The sequence below is a fragment of the Carcharhinus amblyrhynchos genome, chromosome 3 (assembly GCF_965287045.1).
Source record: "Carcharhinus amblyrhynchos chromosome 3, sCarAmb.v2.hapA, whole genome shotgun sequence".
In the NCBI taxonomy this organism is placed as follows: Eukaryota; Metazoa; Chordata; class Chondrichthyes; order Carcharhiniformes; family Carcharhinidae; genus Carcharhinus; species Carcharhinus amblyrhynchos.
In genome coordinates, this window is record NC_137326.1 from 111,561,837 (window position 1) to 111,588,968 (window position 27,132).

The 27,132-nt window shown below is 39.9% G+C and overlaps 1 protein-coding gene across 2 annotated transcripts; it reads left to right on the forward strand.

Moving 5' to 3' along the window:
- The first annotated feature begins 2,450 nt into the window (after positions 1–2,450).
- Positions 2,451–25,595, forward strand: LOC145341021 (lysosome-associated membrane glycoprotein 3-like). Of its 2 annotated transcripts, XM_080185727.1 has the most exons (7): positions 2,451–2,625; positions 6,164–6,240; positions 6,277–6,771; positions 11,571–11,687; positions 16,063–16,123; positions 16,795–16,968; positions 23,628–25,595. In XM_080185727.1, the coding sequence occupies exons 1-7, from the start codon at positions 2,586–2,588 to the stop codon at positions 23,762–23,764; spliced, it is 1,101 nt and encodes a 366-aa protein (XP_080041853.1). In that variant the 5' UTR covers positions 2,451–2,585; the 3' UTR covers positions 23,765–25,595. The 2 variants fall into 2 exon arrangements, with proteins under 2 accessions (XP_080041853.1, XP_080041852.1); XM_080185726.1 differs by having other exon boundaries at positions 6,164–6,771.
- The last annotated feature ends 1,537 nt before the right edge of the window (positions 25,596–27,132 follow it).

Consider the following 27,132-nt stretch of genomic DNA (forward strand, 5'->3'; position numbering starts at 1 on the left):
GCATTCTTAGACTTAGTTTCCCTATGTGCAGTCTGCAATACCAATGCACCAAAATGACATCCCCAACTTTAAAGAGCACGCCTACTTGAAGTGAGCTATTGAAATGACTGTGACGCAATTCTCTAGCCATGGAAGATGTGCACACCTACACATTTGTATTAAAGGGGTCTGACACATAAAGAATAGTGTGGGACAGAGTACAGTACCGCTCACACAATGATGTAAGTGGGCACATGACTCACATCCAGGATCAGCTTAGTGTTGGACAGATCCATGTGTACCAGCAAACATAGAACAGCTCCTAACTTTTACTCTACTCTGTACATTTGAAAATGGTTCTAAGAGCCAATATGTATGATACAAAGACTTCTTCAGACTGACCAAACTGTAACCAATACCCCACAAAAACATTCACCACTGTAGAATACTGTTAAACTGTAAAGAATCACAAAAGCACAGGTTTCCAAATCTATCGATATCTTCATAATTTCAAGAGGGTTTTGCTTGTACCCTCCCCCTAGTCTTTTCTGCAGGTCCATCACTGCAACATGGATAAAGCAGATGGTTGGAAAGGACTAACAGCAGGAAGAGCAGATGGACGAGCAGGAAAGAAGGGAAACCATTAATCATCATTAATTATGGTCAAGATGCCAAGGATTTGAGTGGGGAGGAGAATGTGAATGTCATGTTTATCCCTGGACACAGATCATGTCCTGTCACAACCTCCTCCATCCCCACTCTCGCATCACTTGCTTTTTCACTATAATGGTCAAACCCAGCTTCAACTCTGTTCCTTGCGAAAGGTGTATATATTTAACGTTAGATTTTCCCCTCATGCATAACACTGTACTTTCTTAAGTTAAAGATGATTTCCCAAATGCAGATTATCTTTCAAATATATCAAGATTGTCCTGTAGTAGCTTAATATCTTTTACAGTCTTAACTCTGTATCTTGCTTCATATTGCGTGAAAAAGTACAAAGCAACATTCCAATATTTGCATGTAGATTAGCAATGGAGATAGCACACAGCAAAGATTTCAACATCAATCATTGTGGAGACACCACTGGTTACTAGCCTCCAACCATATCTAAATCTATTGACATCAGCTTACTGCCTACGAGCATTCAACCAATTCTTGATCCATCTCAAGTCCAGATGTCTATTGCATTGTCCTATTCTAGTAAATTAGTTTAAAGTTATTTCATTAGTGTCACATGTAGGCTGACGTTAACATTGCAACTATGAATATGCCCTAGTCACCACATTTCAGTGCCTGTTCGGGTACATTGAGGGAGAATTTAGCATGGCCAGTGCACCTAACCAGCACGTCTTTTGGGCTGTGGGAGGAAACTGGAGCACCCAGAGGGAACCCACACAGATACAAGGAGAAAGTGCAGACTCCACACAGATGGGAATTGAACTTGGCAATGTGAGGCAGCAGTGCTAACCATTGTGCCACCATGCTGGGGGGCAATGAGTCCAGTTCTCCACAACACACTCAGCTGAAGTACAATAAAGTCAGTGGCACCATTTATTGTAAAAAAAAGAATGAAATAGTGTACAAGAAAACAGTGAAATGGCTCCTGGAATATTTTGCCTTAAATCTTTTTGAGTTGGTTGCTGTATGAGGGTGTAAATTTTTGGGACTCACAAAATTTGCAACAGAAAATGCTGAAATTACTCAACAGGTCAGGCAGTCTTTATGAAAAGAGAAATGGAGTGAAACTGATTGGGAGACATGGGGGGGAGACAGTGCTGTAAACTCAATGCAAATCAAGAGACTAGTTTATTTCACATTGGTCATAGATTTTATACAACCTTTTGGACTAATACATCACTTGCTTTGAGAGAACATGCATTCAAACCAATTTGCATGCATCATAGATCAGTTACATTTTCCATTCTGGGCACTTAGTGTCAGTATTTCCCTGCCAAGGTTGGCGTGTTGTCCCAACAATGTACTTTGACCCCAATCTGAGAGAGATAAAACCATTCCTTACACAAACATCTTTCCACTCCACCCTAAGTGGGGTGGTCAGATTAATGTCAAATGAGGTGTAGTTTTATGTCTTGAATCTATGCTGCACAGACTTGTCTGTGTATGCTTCTTATGGGGAGGCTTGCACGCTATTAATCCACACTGAGTTTGTAAGCCAGGTTTCAGAGGCGCCAAGATCACTGCCCCTTTGTGTTTTCAACTGAACTGTGAAATCATTCATTGATCTTTCCCCTCAATACTATCTCGTGTCCTTAAACATTGCTCTTTAATCCTCCTTTACCGAGGATAACTTTGTAAAGGGGTGCAAAATAGAAATGGAGGAGTCATTTTAAGGGCGGAGCTTGGGTAAATTGTATCTACCGTTGAACCCATTCTCGTTGCTCCCAGCCTCGTTACATTTTCGCAGCTTTAACTCAAGAGAATTGGCTGCCCAACGTTTGATCTCACTTCCTACCTGTCCCCACCCTTCCACTGTCCCGTGACTAAAAGCTGTTATTATTACTGCGCAAGTAGTTAATAGTGAGCAGGTTAAAAGTGAAACAGTTTTCAAAAAAAATCGGAACTGCTTTGGAGGGGAAAGCAACATGAAGAGTTTGGTGTTGGTTGTTGCTATCATTGTTTGCGGTAAGTTAATTTAAGCTTTTTAAATATTTCCAGTTCTTCTTTTGAAAGAAGAAGCAACTTTCGCTGCTGGGTGACTCTGAAGCTGGAGGTCGCTGAATGCGGTAAGAGGTTGCAGACAGTGTATATTTCTCTGGAACTTGTTAAGTGATTTTCTTTTAATTTAACACTGAGTAGTAAATGAAAGCTACAGCTCCTTATTGGGCGGGGGGGTCCTGGGTCCTGAGCGGTGACTCCATGCAGCAACGCTCGACCTTCGGCTTAATCAGTGATAGGAAGAGCTTCCTCCATCCCAGCAGAATCCGGAAAGTGCAGGAGGTGTGTAGTGAATCCCTCTGATCTGCAAAAGAACACTATTGCTTTTGTCCTACAACGTATCTCAAATCTCTTGGCGCTTTTAATGCTGTTACAGGTGCTTGCTTTTGCAAATAGCCTTAGCTATTTCCAGATTACCACAAAAACTTTGAGGGGCAAATGTTGACTCTTAACTGTGTTCGACACGAAACGTGTCTTCTCTTGTACAGCAAGATCCTACAAGTCTGTTAGTCCCAGCTGCTGATGTGGAGAAGTCCTAGCTGAGGAATACTTGTTTCCAAGGCAGTTGGGAACACACTCCTGCTCTTCAGCTGCCCTTTTGGGATGTTTAAAATCCACTGGATTAGTAGATGGTATTTAATGTCCTGTCCAAAAGAGTGACTCATCTTAAATGAGTAAAATTTAATTCTGGGGTTTGTTTCTGATTTGAGTCTGTGGAATTTTAATGAATCCTACATTGATCTTTCACAGTATCTTAATTGCAGTGTAATGTAAATTTCTTTTTTGTCTTACTTTATTCCAATCCAGTCAAATTAAAGCCAATTCAGAGTCCCAACTTATTGGGACATTCCTGATCCAAGCTGACAAGACAGGGCTCTCTCTGCCTGTCTTGGGCTTGATCTACATGATCCAAGCTGATTTGGAGTGGGTGTAGCACTTCCTCCAAGGCTTGATCTAATTTGCATCTTAGCCAAAAAGCTGCTTTAAAAAATTGCTTCAGATGAAGCAAAATTGTAACATAATGATGACTTCAACCAAGAGTAGCATGTTGATACTACACTTGATCTTAGCCAAAAAGCATGTTAATTTTTCACTATTTTGAAGCCATGATCAGGCAGATAGTTTGCCCAGGGCTATAGCTTTCTGTTCTTATCAGAACAGATTCCAGGCATCAGTGAGTTTATGACTGTCTACAACACTTGAGCTCTGCTGCTTTTGGTGGATTTTCATGCTGGTTTCAAGCCTCTGGCTTGGACATAATGCTGGTACAGCAAGACTGTGTTTTCAAGCTATGGCTGCAGCTGCTCCGAGAGCTACAGGCCAGGGATTGCCCAATGCCCTCTGGGTGAAGTCTTCAGGAGAAGGCTTGCCTGTGGGTTGCAACTACCTCGTCAAGAATGTATTGTTCGAGTGCTGTGGATTCCAAGCAGCAGACATCTACGGTGTGGCTGAATACAGCAACCAGCCCTATGCAGATGTCAGTTTCAGGAGCCTGTCAGGATGCATTAAGTTCCTGACAGCCTTGAAGGAGAAAGGCACACAAGCGTTACTTGTGACAAATGTGACTGACTTGATACAATCTCAGCTGTCCCTTGGCCCTGTGGATTTCTAGGTAGTTATGCTTCCTTTTAACTTGTCTTGTAATTCTACAAGTTTCTTTATTGACCAATGCTTTGACGATTAACCCAGTGTAGCATTGTTTAAACTGGTTTACAAGTATAACTATTGTTAAGTAAGCTGAAGTCTTAAAATTGATATCAGAACGTCTTGCTCAGGCATCCAGATTTTCATTATCACTGTGCAGCTTAGCAAAACTTCCTTGTACTGTGACACCACAGGGTGGAACAATTAAAACTTAGTGACTGCTCTCCTCCCTCTATTACTGGTGAAATCATTCCCTCCCACATCTGCTAATTTGAATTCTTTCTGTTGCATGACCATTACAAACCACCTTCACTAATGCAAATACTGAGTCAGTAGTCAAAATCTTTCAATTTGGCCTTAGCTTTCAACTTGTGACTTGTTGTTTTATTTCTATGCGTGTTATGCTGAAGTTAATACTTCTGTCTCTCATACCAACAAATCCTGCTTTTCCACATACTTCAATCCTTTGTCAGTTTCTTGTCTGCAGCTCATGGTATCCTTCTGCCTCTGAAGGTCAAACTTTGTGAAAGCTTCAATACAGCCCTAGCTTTAGCTTGCTGTCTCAGCCTGTAAATTTTTTAATATCACCTTTTTTCTGGAAACCTTCACAGAAAATGGCAAAGTGCTGCTGATTTTACACAATTTAAATTGTCCAGGATTATAATCTTCATATTGTTCTTCCCAAATAAAGAGCATCATCCCACTGGAATCTTCTTGCATATATATCAGCTGATGTGTAGTTTTTACCCCTTTTTACTGGAGCAGTAATCCAACTAGTGGCTGAAACAAGAGGCTATCAAATGAATTTCTCCACTGTATCAAATGATTTTATAATCAAGCCTAGGAGAGATTTAACCCTTAAGCATTTTAAAAAGTGGGATGGAGGAGAAGATATTGAAGGGTGGAATGTGTTAGGATTCCAGTTGTTGCTCACAGGTTTCAGTGGAATCAAAAGATTGTAACTTTGTTTTGCATGTGGCTAACAAAAAGAAACATGCATTAGAAGTTTGAATCCCTCCTTAGCTTCACAAATGTATTCAGAGATAACAGTCCACTCAAACCAAATAGCTGATACCACTTGACCAATCTTGTGAATTTCTTCTCTCTATCCCCCAGATAGTTGCATAAATGTTTCCAAACTCCACTCCCAAAACAACATGCTTTAAATGTTTCTTTCAAACAGTGCTTTCCTTGAGCTGCCTGAATTAAGAATTTGCTCCATGTTTTCCAATTACCATGTTAAACGAAGCGTCTTTCCACTGTTATAACATGGGATCCAGCTCCAGATTTTCCACCTTAAGACTTTTTGTCTTGAGTGCTTTACACATTTGATTTCTGCAATTGTATTGAATAATATCACGTTCTGACTTGAGCCAACTTGTTTCATGTTCCGTTTCCTCTCTTCCTTCAGCCTTAGAAATGTCTCTTTACTCTAGTTTCCCTCCTTAGCTGTCTATACCCAATTGCTGTGAAATCAATTCACAAAATATCCTACCCCAAAGGTGGAAATGGTTGAGTAATAACTTTTCCCCCAGTTTTCTGTTTACTTTTCATGCTGTAAACCCTTCTAAGTGCAATAGAAATGCAATTTGAGCTGACCACATCCAAGTTTTACTCTTTCTTAACCACAAAATGCATTTAAATCTATACTTTTATTTCTAATTAACAGTACAAATATAATGACATCTGTTTCCAGGTATAGGGACAGGGGAGTGGGTTTCTTCCATGCTGAACATTTTGGCAGGAATCACTAATTCAGAATTTGCTATTTGACTGTCTTTTGACCATTAGTTTGGAAGCTTTTTGAAGATCTATTTGCTCAGCCATTATAGCATTGTGATTACTTGTCCTTGTCTTGCAGGATTCCATTTAAGTTCTGCTGTTTTAGTAGAAGATGCTGCATCATCAGAAATGCCAAATCTAGTGGCCAGCAACCTTAACACAAAAAAGCCCACTACGACAGCGCACGTGACCAACACGACAAAAAAGCCCACTACGACAGCGCACGTGACCAACACGACAAAAAAGCCCACTACGACAGCGCACGTGACCAACACGACAAAAAAGCCCACTACGACAGCGCACGTGACCAACACGACAAAAAAGCCCACTACGACAGCGCACGTGACCAACACGACAAAAAAGCCCACTACGACAGCGCACGTGACCAACACGACAACAAAGCCCACTACGACGGCGCACGTGACCAACACAACAAAGCCCACTACAACTGTGCACGTGACCAACACAACTGCACACGTGACCAACACCACAAAGCCCACTACAACTGTGCACGTGACCAACACAACTAAGCTCACTACAACTGCACATGCATCAACAACTGTGCTTCCTACTTTGACACCCAATTTTTCACTACCAGAAACTGGACATTACAATGTTTCTCTCAAAAATGCTGTTTGCATCAAGGCAGCAATTGGAATACAGCTTATTGTCAAACAAAAGGCAAAGGTAAGTTTTTTTTAATTCCATTCAGGCTTTCACTTGTACATGCTAAATTCTTCCTCAATGAAGCAATTCCGAGTAAGTACTAGCCTGATTTTTTTTTGCACTGACTGAGCTGTGATAACAACTTATGGGCAACTTTAATTGTAATAAACTTCCTATGGGCTTTACCACACATCTAGTACTCATCAAAAACCATCTCATGCCCCTTAAGATCTGTAAACTAATCCAATTGCAGGATCCTTATTAAGACACTGGGCCAGAATGTGTAAATTAAAATATTTGCTTGACTGTCTAATTGTGTACAGGAGGTGCAATTAAGGCAGAATGGAGGGAATAATCTTCTGCTGGGGCCCTGTTAACTTAATTAGTTAAATGGTCAGCATATGGTTCATAACAGGGTTTGGTTCCTGTTAGGGTCTGCTGCTACCTCTGCCAGTCCCATGGTAAACTTGCAGCCTAGGCTGTGATTCAGTACCCTTGAATAATCATAGATGCCATCTGGAGGAGATAGTCATGCTTAATTTTCTGTACCACCAATTCCAATGCTAAATATCCTGGTGAGATTATGACTTGTTACTTCCTTAGTGAAAATCAGCAGCAGGTTAAGTAGTTATTAGTGTCACAAGTAGACTTGCATTATCATTGCAATGAAATTACTGTGAAAACCCCCTAGTCACCACACTCTGGCACCTATTCAAGTACATTGAGGAAGAATTTAGCGTGTACAGTTGCTATTCTGCAGCAACTTCTGTATATCACTGAATTCCAACATGCCTGACCCAGGCAGAGTGAAACTGAAGGTGTGAAGCCAAGTCAGCAGTGAAATACAAAAGGACTAGACAGAAGAGAGCACAACTCCTTTTGGCACTATTGTAAGACAGGCAATTTAAAGACTCCATTAAAAGGAGAAGGTAAATTATTGGGATGTGGGGGAGAAGATCTTTGGATGAGTTGGTGAGGGAGGGTTGGGTGTTTAAAAATTAGTTGTGCTGAAGGTAGTGTTCTTATTCCTTTCAAAGTAACAGATTAAAATTGGCAGGTTAGCAATTAATCACTTAGAAAAATTTCCAGGTCAACATAATTGTGGGGGAGGGGGGTGGTGGTGGTAAACCCTTGTGGGAATTTCCAAGAGGGATTCCCCAGCATGTTTTTGGGTACCCCCAAATGTAACACTGGAGAGCCAGCAAAGCCTCTGGAGGAGCAGAGCAATATTGACAGCAGCTTCCTAGCTCTAGTTGTTGACAGGTGTGAATACAAAAATTGCTGTAGGTTTAGCGATAGTGAGCACTCAAGCCTCTGCATCAAATTGATCAAATGGGGCAGGGTCTATAGATCTGAGTAATCTGGGTGAAAACCATTGCACGGCTGTTTGCTTTAGATGTTGCATGTGTAACCACAAAGCTACTGAGCCATCTCTAATCTTTTGCAACTGTACAAGTCTCTAGCCTTTGTCCCAACTCTTGCAACTACCCACCAGTTGTTTGTTCAGAGGATCGCTTCACATTATGATTTTTAAAATAGAACATAGAACATTACAGCGCAGAACAGGCCCTTCGGCCCACGATGTTGTGCCGACCAGTTACAAAACAATGACCCACTAACCTAAACCAATCCCTTTTCGTCCATAAACCTATCCACGGATCTCTTAAACGCCCCCAAACTAGGCACATTTACAACTGCAGCAGTCAGGGCATTCCAATCCCTCACCACCCTCTGGGTAAAGAACCTACCCCTGACATCCATCCTATAACTACCACCCCTTAATTTAAAGCCATGCCCCCTCGTGCTAGATTTCTCCATCAGAGGAAAAAGGCTATTACTATCCACCCTATCTAAACCTCTAATCATCTTATATGTTTCAATAAGATCCCCTCTTAGCTGCTGCCTTTCCAGCAAAAACAACCCCCAAATCCCTCAGCCTCTCCTCATAGGACCTCCCCTCCATACCAGGCAACATCCTGGTAAACCTCCTCTGCACCCTCTCCAAAGCCTCCACATCCTTCCTGTAATGTGGGGACCAGAACTGCACACAGTACTCCAAGTGCGGCCGCACCAGAGTTGTGTACAGTTGCAACATGACGCTGCGACTCCTAAATTCAATCCCCCTACCAATAAACGCCAAGACACCGTATGCCTTCTTAACAACCTTATCTACTTGATTCCCAACTTTCAGGGATCTATGTACACATACACCTAGATCCCTCTGCTCATCCACACTATTCAAAGTCCTCCCGTTAGCCCTATACTCGACACATCTGTTATTCCTACCAAAGTGAATTACCTCACACTTCTCCGCATTAAATTCCATCCGCCACCTCTCGGCCCAGCTCTGCAACCTGTCTAAGTCTTCCTGCAAACTATGACACCCTTCATCACTACCTACCACACCTCTGACTTTGGTGTCATCAGCAAATTTACTAATCCACCCAACTATACCCTCGTCCAGATCATTAATAAAAATTACAAACAGCAGTGGCCCCAAAACAGATCCCTGAGGCACACCACTCGTAACTGAACTCCATGATGAATATTTACCATCAACCACCACCCTCTGTCTCCTATCTGCTAGCTAATTCCTGATCCAATTCCCTAGATCACCCCCAATCCCATACATCTGCATTTTCTGCAGAAGCCTACCATGGTGAACCTTATCAAACGCCTTACTAAAATCCATATACACCACGTCCACTGCCTTACCCCCATCCACCTCTTTGGTCACTTTCTCAAAAACTCAATAAGGTTAGTAAGGCACGACCTACCCGCCACAAAACCATGCTATCTCCAATCAATTCATTACTCTCCAAATAACTATAAATCCTATCCCTAAATTTTTTCTAAAACCTTGCCCACAACAGAAGTGAGACTCACCGGTCTGTAATTCCCAGGGAAGTCTCTGTTCCCCTTCTTAAACAATGGGACAACATTTGCTAACCTCCAATCTTCTGGTACTATACCAGAGGCCAACGACGACCTGAAGATCAGAGCCAGAGGCTCAACAATCACTTCTCTTGCCTCCCAGAGAATCCTGGGGTAAATCCCATCCGGACCAGGGGACTTATCTATTTTCAGACCCTCCAGAATGTCAGCCTTGGGTTTAATCTTGGATTAAATTTTAATATTGGGGTTTAATCCCTACAGTGCAAAAAGAGGCTCTTCAAGCCCACCCAGGCCCTATACCTGTAAATGCCATGTATTTGCCCTGCTCCACATATTCACCTTGCTAATCTCCCTGACACTATAGGGGCAATTGAGCTTGGCCAATCCACCTAACCTGCACAGCTTTGGACTGTGGGAGGAAACCCACATAGACATGGGGAGAATGTATGCAAATTCCAGATGGTTACCTGGAATTGAACCCAGGTTCCTAGTGGTGTGGGGCAGCATTGCTTGCCACTGTGCTACCCTCAATCTTTTTGAGCAGTCATGTAATTTTTTTCCTTAATAAAACCAGACCCACTTCCTTTTCTTGGAAAGGAATGACTAATTTATGGCATTTAAAAAATTTTGCTTGGTTTTCCTAAATGAGTGAATAATTGTTAAATGAGGCAAAACTTGAAATTTCATGATGCAATATGATGTGCACTCCTTGGATTTTGCAATTTCAAATCATTTTTATTTTGCTCAAAAATAAACCTTATTAAACATGGAATAACATCTGTCAGGGTGGTACAGTGGTTAGCACTGCTTCACAGCTCTAGGAACATAGGTTCAAATTCTGGCTCGGGTCACCATCTGTGTGGAGTTTGCACATTCCTCTAGGTGCTCTGGCTTCCTCTTGCAGTCCAAAATGTGAAGGCTAGGTTGATTAGCCATTCTAAATTGCCCCTTAATGTCCAGGGATGCATAAGTTGAAGGATTAGTGGGTAAATATGTAGAGATATGGGGATAGGCATGGGTGGAATTGTGGCTGGTGCAGACTCAATGGGCTGAATGGCCTTTTTCTGCACTGATCAAGTGTCTGCTTCAGTTATGTTATAATAACAGTACTGATCTGGCTACAGGTTTTATGTACTTGCCCTAACCAGAAAATTGGAATTTTTTCTAATTTTACCATAATATGAACATTCCTACCTCTGCAGTTGTAGACATGGATGGAAGTGTATTCTGTAACATTTGTTTTTGGGCTGCCCTTGCATCACAGCATCTCTTGGAGAGAGCTAATGCCACATTTGAACATGTGGCTCTGTCATATTTTGTTGACACCACCGCAGGATGTTTTGTTTTATGCTAATGCAGCATCTTTGTTTTAATAGGCAATTTCTTTAATATGTTGTGCTGGCTGATGCATGTGTGGTGTTATTTGTTGTGAAATCAAAGCTAAGGAATCTGGCTGGCATGGTTAGCTCTACCAAAATTCATTGGAGTTTGGAAATAGTGGCCTTGTTTAGTGACTTATGTTATGTTGCTCAGCTCAGTTGAGCATCACCTAGGAGCCCTGGTCAGGCAGGATATCTTTGCCATCCTGTAGAAGAAAGTCGTGGGATTATGTGCATGATTTGCTGACCTCTTTTTCACTGGGTTATGACCACCTAACTCCAGAGAAAAGCTAATCATGTTATAGCGATTTAAAACACACCAGGATGGTGACTTGCATTGCTTTGGAACAATATATGAAGCTTTTAAATCTAATTTGAATTGTTTCCAAATTTCTTTGACTTGTGGATCTGATCTATCTTTGGCTTGTCCTTTTTTAATGGTGTGTTATGACATTGTTTTAAATTGTTTCATCCATATAAAATGTTTCAGCTTGCTCTGAAACACTTGCCTTCAATGCATTAACATAATGTGCACTGTCTTCACAGGATCTGTACTTCAATATTCCACCAACTGAGACTGCAGCTTCAGGAAAATGTGGGAATGCTGCCTCCTGGATTATCTTAAAATTCAACTCTGGGTTTGTAAACTTCACTTTTGTGAAGGTGAGTTTCTGTACACAATACTGTGCAAAGTATAGAGAACAACAGCTGTGGTTGAATTCATGAAGCTGGGAGAATATCTGTGGCCCATGATGCATTTGTAGTGGGGGGGGGGGAAAAAAAACTCCCAAAAATTGAATCTGTAATATTGTAGCAAGTGGCAAGATTCTTTTTGAAATAGTACACTATTTATGTGGTGAACATTTTGGATTGTACTGTTGATCAGATAATTGGGTTTCTCATAGTTGAAGCCAACAAAATATTGGTGTAAAATAGATGGCTTTAAACATACTTATTTTTAATTTCAGATTTTTTGCAGAATTGTTCTTTATTACTTTGTGGGCATTGTTCCAATAGCACCCAATTGGATAGCTAGTGTTATGTTAAGAATTTTGCACCTAATATAAACTGCTCTGTATTGGAATTTTAATGCTGAACTCACACTTCTATCAGCTTGAATTAACATTTCCTTCCTGATGTAAGAGCATTATGGATATTGTAAATGGTTCTTCCTCTTCAGTTTTGTCTCTCTCAATCTGTCATAACCTCACTTCAAAAAAAAACTCTTGACCCCTTCCTTTCCTTCCAGAAGTCCTAAAATGTGCTGTCATCTCCCAAATCCGTTTGGCTGACAAGCCAACAGGACGAGCAACCAACTGCTGTTGCAAAAAGCTATTTTAATATTTCCCATGTACAAAGTTCCATTCTTGTACTGTTCCTCTGCGCAACATTCATGAAAAATGAATTGCATTGACCTAATTTCAGGACCAATGCTGGTTTTTGACATGATCTTATGATTCTCAATTTTGTACCCTCCTTGTTGAAGCAAAATATTGTGGATGCTAGAAATCTGAACAACAAAATGCTGTATAATCTCAGGTCCAGCAGCATCTGAAAAGTGGTCCAAATGACCGTTCTGCAGAACCGTTCCCCCTCGGATGCAGCCAGACCTGCTGAATTTATCCAGCATTTTCTGTTTACAATTACTTTATTCAGTGAAAAATGTTAGTATGGGGGTGGGACATGACTTTCTGCATTTCATCTGATCTAGCACAGCAAGATGTGTATTTTTGTTCTTTCACTTGGCAGCAATGTGCCTCAGTCATTTGGCAGTGTGCTATTTCCCACGTTCCTGAGCGACGCTGACCGATTTTAGTATGTTGCAAATCACCTTTGAATTTTGTTTCGGACCCTGGTTAGAATCCAGGCCTTGAAATAGAATACGTCTGTCAAATCTCTGCCACCAAGTTGATAGTCTTTCCTACACTTGCTTAACTGTCCAGCTTCCCCCTCCCAAATATTTAACAGCATTTCTTTGTATGAATATTTGTAAAAGGATAATGAGAAACTGGGAACACAAAGGTAAGGGGCCTAACTTGAGTATTTGAGTGATTGCTGTAAGCTTTGCATGGTACCTAGGGTGTAGGACCACTAATTAGAGCCTCTGAACATACTGGGTGGTTGAATTGAAGTTTTGGAATGTTGGTAAAGTAGCCTGAGGGAGGTCCTGGAGAATTGGTCAAGTGTTGTGGCGAAAGGGAGTAGTAAAACTTTACAATGAGCCATTGTTAGTGGATGTTTTGGCACTTTTCCAAAACATCCCTATTTCTTTTTCCTCCCCCACCCACCCCATTAGTTCAGTGCCTACCTTTTAATTCATAAGGGGATTAGTTTGAACATTTTTCTGATTTAAAGCTTGGTATTCCTATTAATTTTATCTTAACCCTTGTTTGATCTGTATTGTGTGCTATGTCGTCTATTTGCAAATATAGCATAGAAGATGGGAACAGGAGGGGGCCATTTGGCTCTTAAAGCCTGCCCTGCCATTCATTACAATCATGGCTGATCATCAACTCATAGCCTAATCCTGCTTTCTCATAACACTTTGATTCCATTAGCCTCAAGTGCTACATCCAGCTGCCTCTTGAATGCATTCAATGTTTTGGCATCAACTACTTCCTGTGGTAATGAATTCCACAGGCTCACCACTCATTGGGTGAACTGTCACCTCACCTCTGACCTAAAATGGTCTATCCTGAAACCTCAGACTGTGACCCCTCGTTCTGGACAACTCCTCCATTGCAAACATCCTCCCTGTAAGAATTTTATACAAGTTTGAGATTCCCCTACCTCTTGTCTGAACTCCAGCAAAAATAATCCTAACCTAGTCAATATCATCTCATACATCTGCCCTGCCATCCCCAGAATCAGCCTGGTAAACCGTCACTGCATTCCCTTGAGTAAGAACCTCCTTCCTCAGGCAGTGACAAACTGTGTGCAATACTCCAGGTGTGGCCTTGCCAAGGCCGTTTATAGTTATTGCTCTGTACTTGCAACCCCCTCATAATGAAGGCCAACATGGCATTTGCCTTTATCATCTGCATGCTTACCTTCAGTGACTGGTGCACAAGGACACCCAGGTCCTGCTGCACACTCCCCTCTCCCAATTTACAGCCATTTGGGGAGTAATCTGCCTGCCTTGTTTTCAAAGTGACTAACCTCACACTTATTCAAATTATACTGCATCTGCCATTAATTAGCCTACTCACTCAACCTGTTCAGATCATTCTGAAGGATCTGTCCTCGTCATAGTTCACCCTCCCTCCCAGCTTTATATCATCTGCAAACTTTTGAGCTGTTGCATTTTGTTTCCCTCCTCCAAATCATTAATATTATGAATAGCTGGGGTCCCAGTACCAACCTCACTAGTTACTACCTGCCAATTTGAAAAGCATCCAATAATTCCTACTTTGTTTCCTCTCTGCTGACCCAGTTTACTATCCATCTCAATACACTTCCTCCAATTCCATGCACTTCATTCTTGTGCAGACTTTGTCAAATGCTTTCTGAAAGTCAAATATGACATCAACTGGCTCCCCCATGTCAACTCTGCTAGTTACATCTTCAAAGAATTAAACAAATTTGTTGAGCCTGATTTTTTTTTTCCTCTTTCATAAATCTGTGCTGACTCTGATCTTGCCACTACTTTCTAAATGTTCTGCTCTAAGTCCTTGATGAATTTGAGGATTTTCCCACTACTGATGAGCTAACTGGTCTGTAGTTCCCTGTTTTTTTTTCCTCTACCTTTTTTGTCACTCCATCCTGCAGTGACTTTCAGTCAGTCCCAAATCCTGGAAGATGACCACCAATGCATCCACTATTTCTAGAGCCATGTCTTTAAATACTCTGGCATGTAGATTACTCGGCCCTGGGGATTTATCTGTCTTCAATGCCATCAACTTTGCCAGTACCATTTCTCTACTAATAGCGATCACCTCAGTTCTCCCCTCACTAAATTTTGCAATCACCAACATTTCTGGCATCTGGTTGTCCTCAAAGCATGTATTCAGTTGCTCAGCCATTTCTTTGTTCCCTGTCATACATTTGTATGTAGGGGACATTCACTTGTCTTAACCAACCTTTCTCATTCTATAACTATAAAAACTTAGTGTCAGTCTTTGCCTGCAAGCTTGCTTTCATACTGTAGTTTTCCTTTTTAATCCCTTGGTCCTTTGAATTCTGAACTGCTCCCAATCCTCAGACCTATTTTTCTTGGCCAGTCTGTATGCTTTGTTAGATCAGATACTCTCTCTAATTTCCTTTTGTATGGCATGGATTGGCCCTCTTACCCATTTTGCTTTTGTGCCAGACAGGAATAAACAGCTGCTGCAGTTTCCCCCATGTATTCCTTGTCTATCCACTGTTGTCCCTTTTAAGTAACTCCCCAGTCTATCTAGGCCAACTCATGCCTCATATCTTCATAGTTTCCTTTATTTTCAACACCCTAGTCTCTGAATCAACTGCTTCACTCTTCATCTTGATAGCACTCAATGTTTTCAGTAGACTTTATGCTGTAGCTTGGGGCTAAAACAACTGTTGAATCCATTACCTCTTGCATCCCCAAATGGCCAGGCCTTTTGCTATGAATTGAACCAGACCTTTGAAACATAGTTGACAATAAGGTGACTTCCCTCTTGCTCCCTTCCATTGCTAACCAAAGTACTTCAACTGTATATGCACATGTTTAAGATGGCTTCTACTATTAATGCAGCAATTGAGATTTGACCCCAACTGAGGGGGCTTTCAGATGGCAGTAATCCCTCTTCCCACCCAAGATGGGGAAGATGTAAATGTCACTTTCCCACCTTACCACTCCTCCTACCAGTCTTAAATTTTTAAGCTAGGTGGGATAAGGCCCTTAGTGGCTGTTTAATAGGTCTGTCCAAGTATGAAACTGCACCAGCGTTTGGATGGATGGTTTCCTGGGGAATCATGTCCATTCAATTTTAGCTTTTATTCCCCTCCCACCACCTCCATTCTACCTCTTGTGTAAAAAGACTCCTGTGCTGCGTTTTAAAATGCATCCTCTTACTTGCAGGATGAAAAACATTATTACATCAGGGAGATCAGTGTTGCTCTGAATGTCCTGAATAACTTGGGTAAGTTTTATAATATCAACTTGTTGGAATGTAATTCATTTGAAAAAGCTTTAGTGTTTTGCTTGTTTCTCAACTGTATGAAAAAGTTGGACTCTGTGTGGTGATCTGTAGTTTCATATTACAAATCCAGTGTCAATTTTTAATCTAGCAAGAGGGATGACCTTTAAATGTTGCAGTATAATGCTGCACTGTATTGAGATCTTGTTAGCTGGCTGTCTACAAACCTGAATAGAGAAGAACTTGAAGTCCAACTACAGATCTCTGAATACCATTTGGCAGGCTGATGTACAAAATGCTCCTGCACAACTGCATGCTATTGGAAACTCTCCAGTGTTTCATTTGGAAATTTTTGAAGCATCGTCTTAAATCAGCAATACTTTGAAACTCCTGTCCACCACCACCACCCCCTCCCCAAGAGAGCTGCCATTCTTTTATAAGATGCACATTGCATATTCCATTTTTAACCCCTGACAAATGATCATGAATTCATTGGTTTCACTAGTTTTCTAGGGGATAAAAATCTGATTTTTACACAGCTAAGCATTCTATGCAAAAATTATAATGGAGGAAAGAAAACTGCACTGGTGGTTCTGCTGACAGCAAATGTATAATTATCCAGCTATGCTAGGTAAGTTCATGTCGTCATTAGTTTTGATGGTTTTGTGTTTTAGGAACCTCCTATCATGGCACCATGAATCACATGAAACTGTTCACAACAAAAATTGGACATTCCTACAAGTGTGTTAGCAAGCAGATTCTGGCTTTTGCAGCTGATTCATTACAGATTCTGATGGTTAATACACAGCTTCAAGCATTTAACATTCCAGATGGAAAGTTTGGTCAAGGTAAGATGCCGGTTTTTTTCACAAGGCAAGGAATAGTGTTGAAAACAACCCATGTTTGTCCTAGCAAACCAATTTTGTTCACTGATGTAGGGGGATTATTTAATGGTTAGTCTTGCCTAATGCAAGCCAATTAGAACACAGTGACATCATTGATCATGCTGTGGCTTGGAATGAGTTGATGAGCAACAGTTTTCACTGACCCAAGTTGAACACCAGTTTGTTCATAGTGTCTGCTGGCCAAAGAGGCAGAGGACTGGGTACTGTATGTCAACTTGAGCCCAATGACAAACAAGACTTGAGCCCCATCTTGTAAAGATTTCCTGAGCTCAACTGCCTCCTGTTGCTAAGAAGGCTTGCACTCAAATGAAAACTATTAAAATTCAAGTTCTGATACCTCTATCTCCCATTGAATAACTTCTCAGCTATCTTGCATGAGAAATGTAGTTATATTTGGATTGGCTGACAGCACCATTCCTGGTTTTCTTTTTGTCTCTGGTTTACACATTATGCATTTCTTTGCTTCAATATTCATGTATTTGAGCAGCTAACTTGATGAAATTTTATTAATATAGCTGAAAATGGCTTTCAGGTGAACAGTGATTAGTCTGTAGTCCACACTAGTTACATTATATACATTAGTCAGTTGGTTCACTAACTTGTATTCAACAGGTTTTATAGATGCTTGTTGGCACATTTGTACCAACAACCTGCTTGAAGGCCCTCACAGGCCTTTGGAATGGTGCTAAAGATGGTCTTTGTTAGAAGTTTCCATGGCCACACAATGAGCCACCAGAGTCTTAGGGACATAATTGTTTAAATTGGTTCTGTTTTCATCAATGCAATATTTATTAAACCCTAGACCTGTGAATGAACAATCATGTTCAGCAAACACCTAATCATTCCAACCCATAGTCTACGTACAAATCTATCTGCATTTGTGTGCAAGAAACCACTTCTGTTGCTGTTCACAATGTCCTGCTCTTCAAAAGCTGTGAAGAGGCTTTTTACTGATGTCTTGTCCAATCATCAGCATCTTTTTTTATTGACACAGCAAGTCAAGTCACTATCTTAAGTATTTTTAAAACAAAAATTGAGCTGCACTTGTAGATGACCAAAAAATGCTTGCTTGAGGTTGTGAATTTAAGGAAAAGCAGGAGATGGTTTTGAGGAGAAAATGTTCTAGTTTAGGCTAAGGCACAGCCACCAATGATGGAGCAAATAACACTAAGATGCTAAAAAGGCCAGAATTGGATAAGAGTGGATATGACTTAAGGTTGGAGGTGATTGGAGAGAAAGTGGTGTTTCATTCCTTAAGCTATTAACATTTGTAAATGTTAAAACACTTCTTCCTTGTTCTGTTACCTATGACATTGCAGTCCTTATTCTGACACATCCTGGTTCAGTTGTTGCATATCCAGTTAGACTGAAGATATTTAATTGCTCTGCTAATACAGGTTTTAGATGACTTTTGAAGGGCTCTGCACTCTGATTTGCAACTTGGAATGCACAAATAGCTGGCAGATATGTTTGTTCAGCATAATCTGACCAAGTGTCACTTGGATTCTAAAGTTTCTCCTGCTGTTATTCAACAAAGGTCTTTGCTTGCATGTCATTAAACTAGGAACTTGTCTTATTTTTGAAAGATCTTTGTGTAATTTTGTTTTTGAGTCTGCATGACCTATCAAGTTTGTAACCATTTTGGCCGTGGGTAGCTCAATGGCAGAAAATGCCAATCCAAGATGTAATGCAATATTGTTTCACTCATGAGTTTGTTCTGTATATGGTTTTTGTATCAGTTTTGTTATTTCACTGAATATTTTTGCATGCCAGAACAAAATTATTGGTTTTTTAAATATCCTAAAAGTTAATACTGACCTCCAACTCGCTTGCAGCAGGAAAATGTGAAGTGGATGCTGAGAGTAAAGTAATTCCAGTCTTAGTGGGAATTGCTTTAACAACATTGATCCTAACTGTGGTCACTAAGTATGCAATTGATAGAAGACAGACATCAAAAGAACATGAAGCTGTTTAAAGGCTGCTGATTTTTGATCAGGAAGATCTTAGACATGTTGAAATGGACACTCAATTCTGATTAGTTGTGTAAAATGTCATAAGTTGCAACAAACGTTTTTATCTTTTGGGAAAAGTCAAATGTTTACAATGTAGGCAGGAATAATTAAGAATAGTGAGGTTTTTGTTGAACTGGCTGTATGCAGATCACCCCACTTAACAAATGCACTTGAAATAAAATGTTTTACTAATTGTCTATTGGTAGAATTTTTTGCAAAGAAAAACTGGTTTATGGTTATTGCAAAAACATTTTTTTAAACAAATGGAGTTCTCGAGTTGTCAGTGGTGGAAGTTTTTTATTCATAGAATCCCTACAGTGTAGGAGAAGGCCATTTGACCCATGTCTGCACTGCAAAGTAGCTTGCCCAAGCCCCCACTTGCATGGCTAATCTATCAAACCTACACCCCTTGGAACACTAAGGGGAAATTTTAGCATGGTGACTGGGAGGAAACACATGTAGATGCAAATATAGATACTTGAAGTAGGAGTGGATCCTTCAAGCCTGTTCTACCATTTCATTTTTTTGATCATATTCAGTGTCTTGATTTTTGTGTATGCGTGCGCGCACACACACACACACACACACACACACACACACACACACACACACACACACACACACACACACACACACACCCTTCATTCCCTGATCCCTTTTAGCCCCAAGCACTCTGATTTTTAAGGGGGGGAAAAAAAATCTGATGCTCTGGCCTCAACTATGTTGTTGTAGTAGTGAATTCTACATTACCATCTCCTGGATGAAGAGCTTTCTCCTCACCATAGTTCTAAAAGATTTACCCCTTTTTTTCTTCAAACTATGACCCCCTAGTTTTGGACTGCCCTCCTGCCCCCAACACCATTGGGAATGTTCTTTCAAAATCTAATCTGTTAGGATTATATTCACTGGAGGGGGGGAAAAACTCAATTCTAACTTCCTTAGTCTCCATATCACAGATCAGCTTGGTAAACCTTTGTTGTACTCCAAGGATATGAAAACTGCACATAGTGGCCTCACCAACACCCTATATTCATTCTCCAGCTATGAAGGCCAACATACAGTTCACCTTCTTTACTGCCTGCTGTACCTGGGTGCTTCAATCTAGTGATTGCACAAGGACTCAAGTCTGAGTCTCAGTTGACACCATTTCAAGTAATGTCTTTATTATTATTACTACCACAATTGATAACTTTAACATTGACCCCACATTATACTGTATCTATCATCCAGATGTCCACACTCATAGGATTGTAATCCCTGGCCCTGAGGCAGCAGTGCTGATCGCTTAGGAACATCACTGTTGAGGCCAAAATTTGTTGCCTATTCTTAATTCACCTTTAAGGGTGATGAGTCACCTTTAACTGCTGCTGTTCATGTGATGTAGGGACACCCATAGTGCTGCTGGAAAAGGAGTTGCAGGTTTTTGACCCACTGGTGAAAGAGTAGTGATGTAAATGGAATTTGCCTGGGTGTCCAGTTGTAATCAACCCAATAAGCCAGTAACTGATTTTTCAAGTTCAAACAACCTTTTAATCCCCAAAAGGTAAAGACTTTCAGATTCAACATAGAATTATTGAAGGCAACATTATGGGGGCTTGTGCAGGCATACAAATGTTTTTCCATTAAAACCCATTCACTATCTTTTTGAACATAGTTCTAGTTTTAAAAGAACTTTCTTTGTTAAAAAAACATACAGAATGGAATCAAACTTCTGCTACTGACATTAGCATAGGAGTTAGCACTACTGCCTCTCTGCACCAGGGGCTTAGATTCAATTCCTGACTTTGGTCACTGTCTGGTATCTGCATATTCTCCCTTTTGTCAGCATAGGTTTCCTTTCAGTGCTGCAGAATCATAACTGACTTGTCACATTTTTATTGACAAGTATTTATGATCAGAATACAGCTAGCAACAGGACTTCCCTGCAATGCTACTATTCCTATTGGTGAACACCATGTAATTTCAAATCAGCTCATTAATTTTCCATGGTTTTAAAGCCAATTAATGGTTCTTTTGGCCTATTTGTGCTGGCTGAAAGAAAAAATTTAAACTAGCTGCTCACTGTAATCCCTTTTTGCAGCACCTGGTCTGTAGTCTTGCAGCAGTTTTAGATGCAGATTGAATCATGTGACTTGGGCATTTGAGCCTCAACCACCAACAATGGTAGAGAATTTCAGATGCTCACCACCCCTCTGTAAAACAGGATTTATTTTCTCATTCCCTTCCACTCATTCTATTGATCACCATAAATCTATACTCCTGGTAATTGACCCCTCCAGCTTGGGGGAAACAAGTCTTCCCTGCCTGTGCCCCTCAATTGGATCGTATCTTGGCTTCTTTCATTCTAAAGAAAACAACAGTAGCCTATCCAGTCTCTGCTTGGATGCAGTTATCAAGTTTAGTAAATTTCCCCTGTGCTCTCTGCAGAGGTATTATGTCATTCCTGTAATGTGACCAGAACAGTGCACAAAGCTCCAGCTGTGGCTTAACCAGTTCATGCTTTTTTTAATTGTATTCAATATCTTGTCCAATAAAGAAAAGCATTCATATGTTATCTTGATGGCCTTGTCCTTCTGTCCTGCCACCTTGAAGGACTTGTGGACATCCTCTCCAATGTCTCTAACTTCCTTAACCCTCCTCTGTTTTCCCATTTTTTTAAAGTGTTCCCTTGCTTTGTTTGCCCTCTCCAAATGCAATACCTCTCATTATTCTTGATTGAATTCTTCTGTACCCACTCAAACAAACCATAAATATAAATCTGGACAGCTATCCTCTTCACTATTAACTACACAGTCAATTTGTCATCTGCAAATTTCCGTATTTTAACTATTGTTGGGCTAATCTAGATCAGATTATGAACAATGAGCTCTATTCTTGAGCCAGGACTTGGCAGACCATGATGTTCTGAGTCTTATCAAAAGTTGGATATAAATGGCAGCTGGAAATTGCTTCCAGATGCTCTTTATAGAAAGCTATAAAATTTAAAATAAACTTAGTTTTCTTGATTTATAGATGATATTAATTGTAACTTAATCAAGATACATTCCTTAAGGAGCCTTCTGTTTTATGACTGGCCCCAGATACAAAATCATATAGAAAAAGAACACAATGGTTTGTGGAATCTGCAGGTTAGATTTAGAATGGTTCCCTTTGATCTACTTAGCTTGCCTCAGTAAGAATAAAATGGGACTAGTTTTTTTTTAAAAAAAAAAGTCAACGTTTTGCCAAAAATCTATCCAAGCTTTTGAACTTAGTTCCAAATCTGGTTGGTGCTTGGATTAGAGGAGAGCTTGCAGGTGATGCTGCCCTTGCCCTTTTTAAGTGGGAGGGGTTGCAGGTTTGGAAGGCACTATAGTGCATCATGTATATGGTATGCTGTTGCCAGTGTGAGCTAATGTTGGATGGGTTGCTGATCCACCTTGTCCTCGGTGGTATCGGACTTCTTGAGCATCTAAGTAAATTGAATATTCTGTCACACTCCTACCTTTTATAGGCTCTGGCAAGTCAGGAGACAAGCTGCTCACCACATAATTTCCAACTCCTGACCTGATCTTGTAGCCACAGTATTTCATGTGGTTGGTTTATAATCAATGGTAACTGACCCATTATTGATGCTGGAGTGATCAATAATGCCATTGAACATGAAGGTGGTTAGATTCTCTCAGTGATGGCACTAATGTTATCTGTCAATTTGAACTTGTAGGGATTATTACTCCAGTTGTATAAATATTAAGACCAGTAACCAATCTACTATAACCAATTATGAGCAGAAAGTTCATGTGCACAAGTAGTATGAATCCCATGTCAGTGAGCTCACTCTTTTACAGTAAACTAAATACAGTTGTTTTATGGGACTTTTCTCAAAGCTCATGTCAGAATTCTATCAGGCCCATGGATTAATTATAACTGTAAAGAGACAGTAATACTAAAATAAATGGCTTATGTTGTCTAGGATGAGAGTTTCAAAGGTAATTGTGATTGAAATAATCAAGGAAATGAAATGTTTTCTTTTGGAATATCCAAATTAAGTTGACAATCCTAGAATCCATGCTAAACTGGCTAAGAGTGAATCTATAGTACATTACCCTCGTTGGCAATAGGTATAAGATAAATTCCAAGGTTTGAATGTTATACTGAAGTAAAGCTATTGGTGTGTGTTGTACGTCTATTTCTAACATATGAAAAAAGCAATTAGAACGAAAAAGAACTCCCACTTTTCAAAAAAAAAGGCAGATTGATTTTTCCTGATGACTTCCTGCTATTTTGAAACATTTAGTCTCACATCATCATCATGAGATTGTGCTTTAAGGATTACATTTTGAAAATGCATTCTCTCTTTAATTGAAACCACAATGAGAAATGAGTGTTTTTGTCCGTTGATAATATCAGCATGTTTGATCAGTTGGAACAATAGTGACATTCAGAAGCACTTTTATTCTTGATTTTGGTAGATATTATTTTCTTCAAACTTCCAGGCATTTTGTTCTACTTCATGATGAAGCACATTGTTTGCCATATTTGATTATAAATGATTATTTGCTTTTTAAACTTTACAAATTGAGCTTTATTTGTTTTCTTTCTTTCTTACAGTGGACAAATGTTCTTTGGACGGTCGATTTATTATGCCCATCCTATTTGGAGTATCTCTCTTTGTGTTGATTGTTGCTGTAATCATTGTGTACTTAATCTGTCGGCATCGAAGATTTGTGGGCTATCAGCGTATCTGAGGAAGAAGTACCAGATTGTCGTCAGAAGATGCTTGCTCACCTCTACTTACTTTAAACTTCTGATTATTTTTGAAAGTCTGGGGCTGAACTAAACTCTGCTGAGTTCTCATTCATCTCCCACCCAGATTTGGTTTTGTTTAAGTTTTTGCATATTGAGGTATTGGTGGAGAATTAGTTTCCAATTTCAACTACACATTTTTGTGTGTGTTCCTTTATTCCCTCTATTCAAAAATTGTTGAGAACTAAACCCATATTGTTTAATGCATTTTGGAGTAGTATAGCATTTTCTTGACTCAAATTTAACGCTTTGCGTTTTGGAACTTATATTGTGAGAAAATGCATTTTGAAAATATTCCCTTGAATATTCATTCAAAGCAAAATAAATGTACAGGGATTCTGTTCTGTACATAAGTTTGATTTAGGTTCATCCAAAATGTATTTTTCTAAAATATTGTACAAGCATTGAAGAAACAATTTATGAAAATTGTGGAAAACTACTGATAATTTCGTACTTGAGATTGGTTGGTCATAATGTTTTTAGGGCTTTTAAATTTATTGGTTTTAACTTGTTTCATGGAATTCCTTTCTTTGCATTATATTGAAATGTTTTTTCATGAATGATGTGTCTTCACAGTTGTCAATAATTGGAAATGGCACTAGAAGCAATTTAAATCATTGATTTTGTTTACTTTGAATTGCTCAGAATTTTTAGAAATGGAAAGTGATTTGTTGCTAATTCATTGAGAAAGTTAAGCTGCCACCTGTATATGGGTTACAACTCTGACAAGTAATGTCTTTAAAAATATTACTGGATGATTATGAAGACATTGCCAGAGTGTAAAGATTCTTAATGATTGCTGAGGGATGCAAAAAAAATCAAATTTGTACTGATCCTGCTTTGCTCAAGTACATGATGCACTCCAAGCTCTGTTTAACTAAGTTGGTGAAAATGTATCAAAGCACTTTACTTTCTGCCATCACCCCTCAAATTTGACTTGTACTGAGCCCACAGCCTACACTGAATAGAAGGTGTCCCTCTTCTGGACTCTTTGGGCTGCATTCTCTGACCACACCTGCAGCTAGCATTCTCTTCTTTTTTAGCAGCTAGCATTCTCCAGTCCCGCTGCAGTGGCTGAGTGCCAAATTCACCAATCTCACTGGCAGCGGTGTTGGGGTGTGAACGGCTAAAGAATTTCCACCCTTGCTGTTAAAACATCGTGATTTGTTTGAATATTTTTGTGTGGTGGTTACCAGTAATTGTAGAAAATTGATAAAGCTGTATCACCAAGTGGATCTACTGTGGACGGGAAATTATTACTAGTTAGACACGCTTGCTTTCCCAGCTCCCAAAGCAATGTTTGTTAAATTCAGTTTATTCTAGGTTTAGAAATGCTTTTGACAAAGATAGGTTTGAATTGATTTTTGCTGCTTCGATTTCACCAGTGAAACTCTTCTGTTTGATTACTTCATGGCTGCATCAAACTTTGTTTGAATAATTGCGTGGTCATTCTGAGGTTGTGGTAAAGAACAATACATTTTCATGTCTAAGTTGTAAACATTTTTAATCTATGTATATTACAAAAATTTGATATTCTATAAATGTGATATTCTTTACTTTAACAAAGGCCTGTCTGTTAGACTGGGTGTAATTATTATACATGGTTACAATATGTGGCTGATTATTAACTTCATGTCCATTTTATTTCACTTGTCATTATGGTACAGAAGGAGACCATTCAGCCAATAATGTTCACATTGGCTCTGTAGAAAAATGTAGATGGTTCCATTACTCCACTCCACTATATAAATAAAACTGGGAAAAAGATCCAAATTTTGCATTCTGCAATATTATTGATTGATTCATGTTTAGTTATAGTCTATAAATCTTACAGATTTTTATGGTTTAAGCTTCAAGCTGTAATTATCTCACCATTGTTTTGGCTGGTTTAATGGAATAGAATAATTAGAATGCCATTATTCATTTACTAATAGTAGCCACAATGTCGTCTTGTGAATAGGGCTGATTTATTTTCATAAAAGTCAAATCCTCTGTTTGGCATCTCATTCATTCCTGTATCATTGGGCAGGATTTTCCAGTTGCACATATCCTGAGACTGGAAGTACCTTCCTAAGGCTGTTGGACATTTAAACAATCCCTCCCACTCATGACCATTCCTGCAGAACCGAAAAATTTGCCCCTTCCAACTTCATGCTTATCAGATACGTTCCTTATTCCACCTTTTCTCTGCTTTTCCTTCTTTTAATTGCACTTAGAATAGAATCCCTACAGTGCAGAAGGAGACCATTCAGCTCATTCTGTCTGCACTGACAGAGCCCTATCCCTGTAACCCCATGTATTTACCCTGCTAATCCCCCCCCCCCCCCCCCCCAGTTTACGCATCTTGGAACACTAATGGGCGATTTAGCATAGCCAATCCATCTAACCCACACATCTTTGAACTGTGGAAGGAAACCATCGCACCTGGAGGAAACCTACATGAACACAGGGAGGGAGAATGGGGTAGAATCATACCCAGGTTGCTAGTGTTATGAGGCATCATTGCTAACCAATGTGCTATCATTCTGCCCCAATGATTAGTAGATGTATTTTAAGTAGTTAAACTTCCTGAGGAGCAGTGCAAAATAGATTTTATTTTTCAAAACAGACTTTCAAAAAATATGAATGTAAAACAGATCTGTTTAATTAACGATTTCCAGGATAATTTAAAATAATTCCTTTCCTATGGCCTAGGAGGCTTCAGGCCTACATGTTTTTGGCAGGAAAACTTCCCACTGGCAGTAAAACAACATAGATGTCAGTTTCAGTGCCATAGGCCCCTTTGATGAAGAGGTAGAGAGCTGGATACCTATTATAAATTTCACAGCTTATTTGGCAGCAAATAACATGTGCAGTATTGGTCGTCTTGATGAGTGTAGGGAGCAAGACCTTTGTTCTGAGGAGACTGGTAAAACCAGACAAACTGGCTGGGAAGACTTATTAAGAATTGTGAAAGGTACTAAAGGCTTATTTGACTCCAAAGCCATTAATGATTGCTGAGCTTTCTTGATTCAACAAACGAGACCAACTCAAAGGGGAGTCCATTGTGCAATTGGTGGCAACCCTGAAAAGACAGGTTGAGCACTGAGAGTTCTGAAACAGACTTCAGACTGCTTCATGGGACAGGCTCGTTTGTGGCCACTGGCGTGAAGCCATTCAGCGGAGGTTTTTGGATGAAGGGAATTTATAGTTTGTCTACATTAGAGATGGTAACTTCCATAGAATTCACTGCCAGAGAAGCAGCACAGTTGGGTGTCAGCACCCCAGTACACAAAGTAGCAGGAGCCCAGTAGATTTCAACGCTGCAAGT

Bases quoted from the DNA above. Each gene is read 5' to 3' on its own strand.
- LOC145341021 (XM_080185726.1), top strand. From the start codon at position 2,586: ATGAAGAGTTTGGTGTTGGTTGTTGCTATCATTGTTTGCG. The intron at 11,688-16,062 runs GTGAGTTTCTGT...TCTTACTTGCAG, and splicing joins TAAACTTCACTTTTGTGAAG to GATGAAAAACATTATTACAT. The intron at 16,969-23,627 runs GTAAGATGCCGG...TCTTTCTTACAG, and splicing joins AGATGGAAAGTTTGGTCAAG to TGGACAAATGTTCTTTGGAC.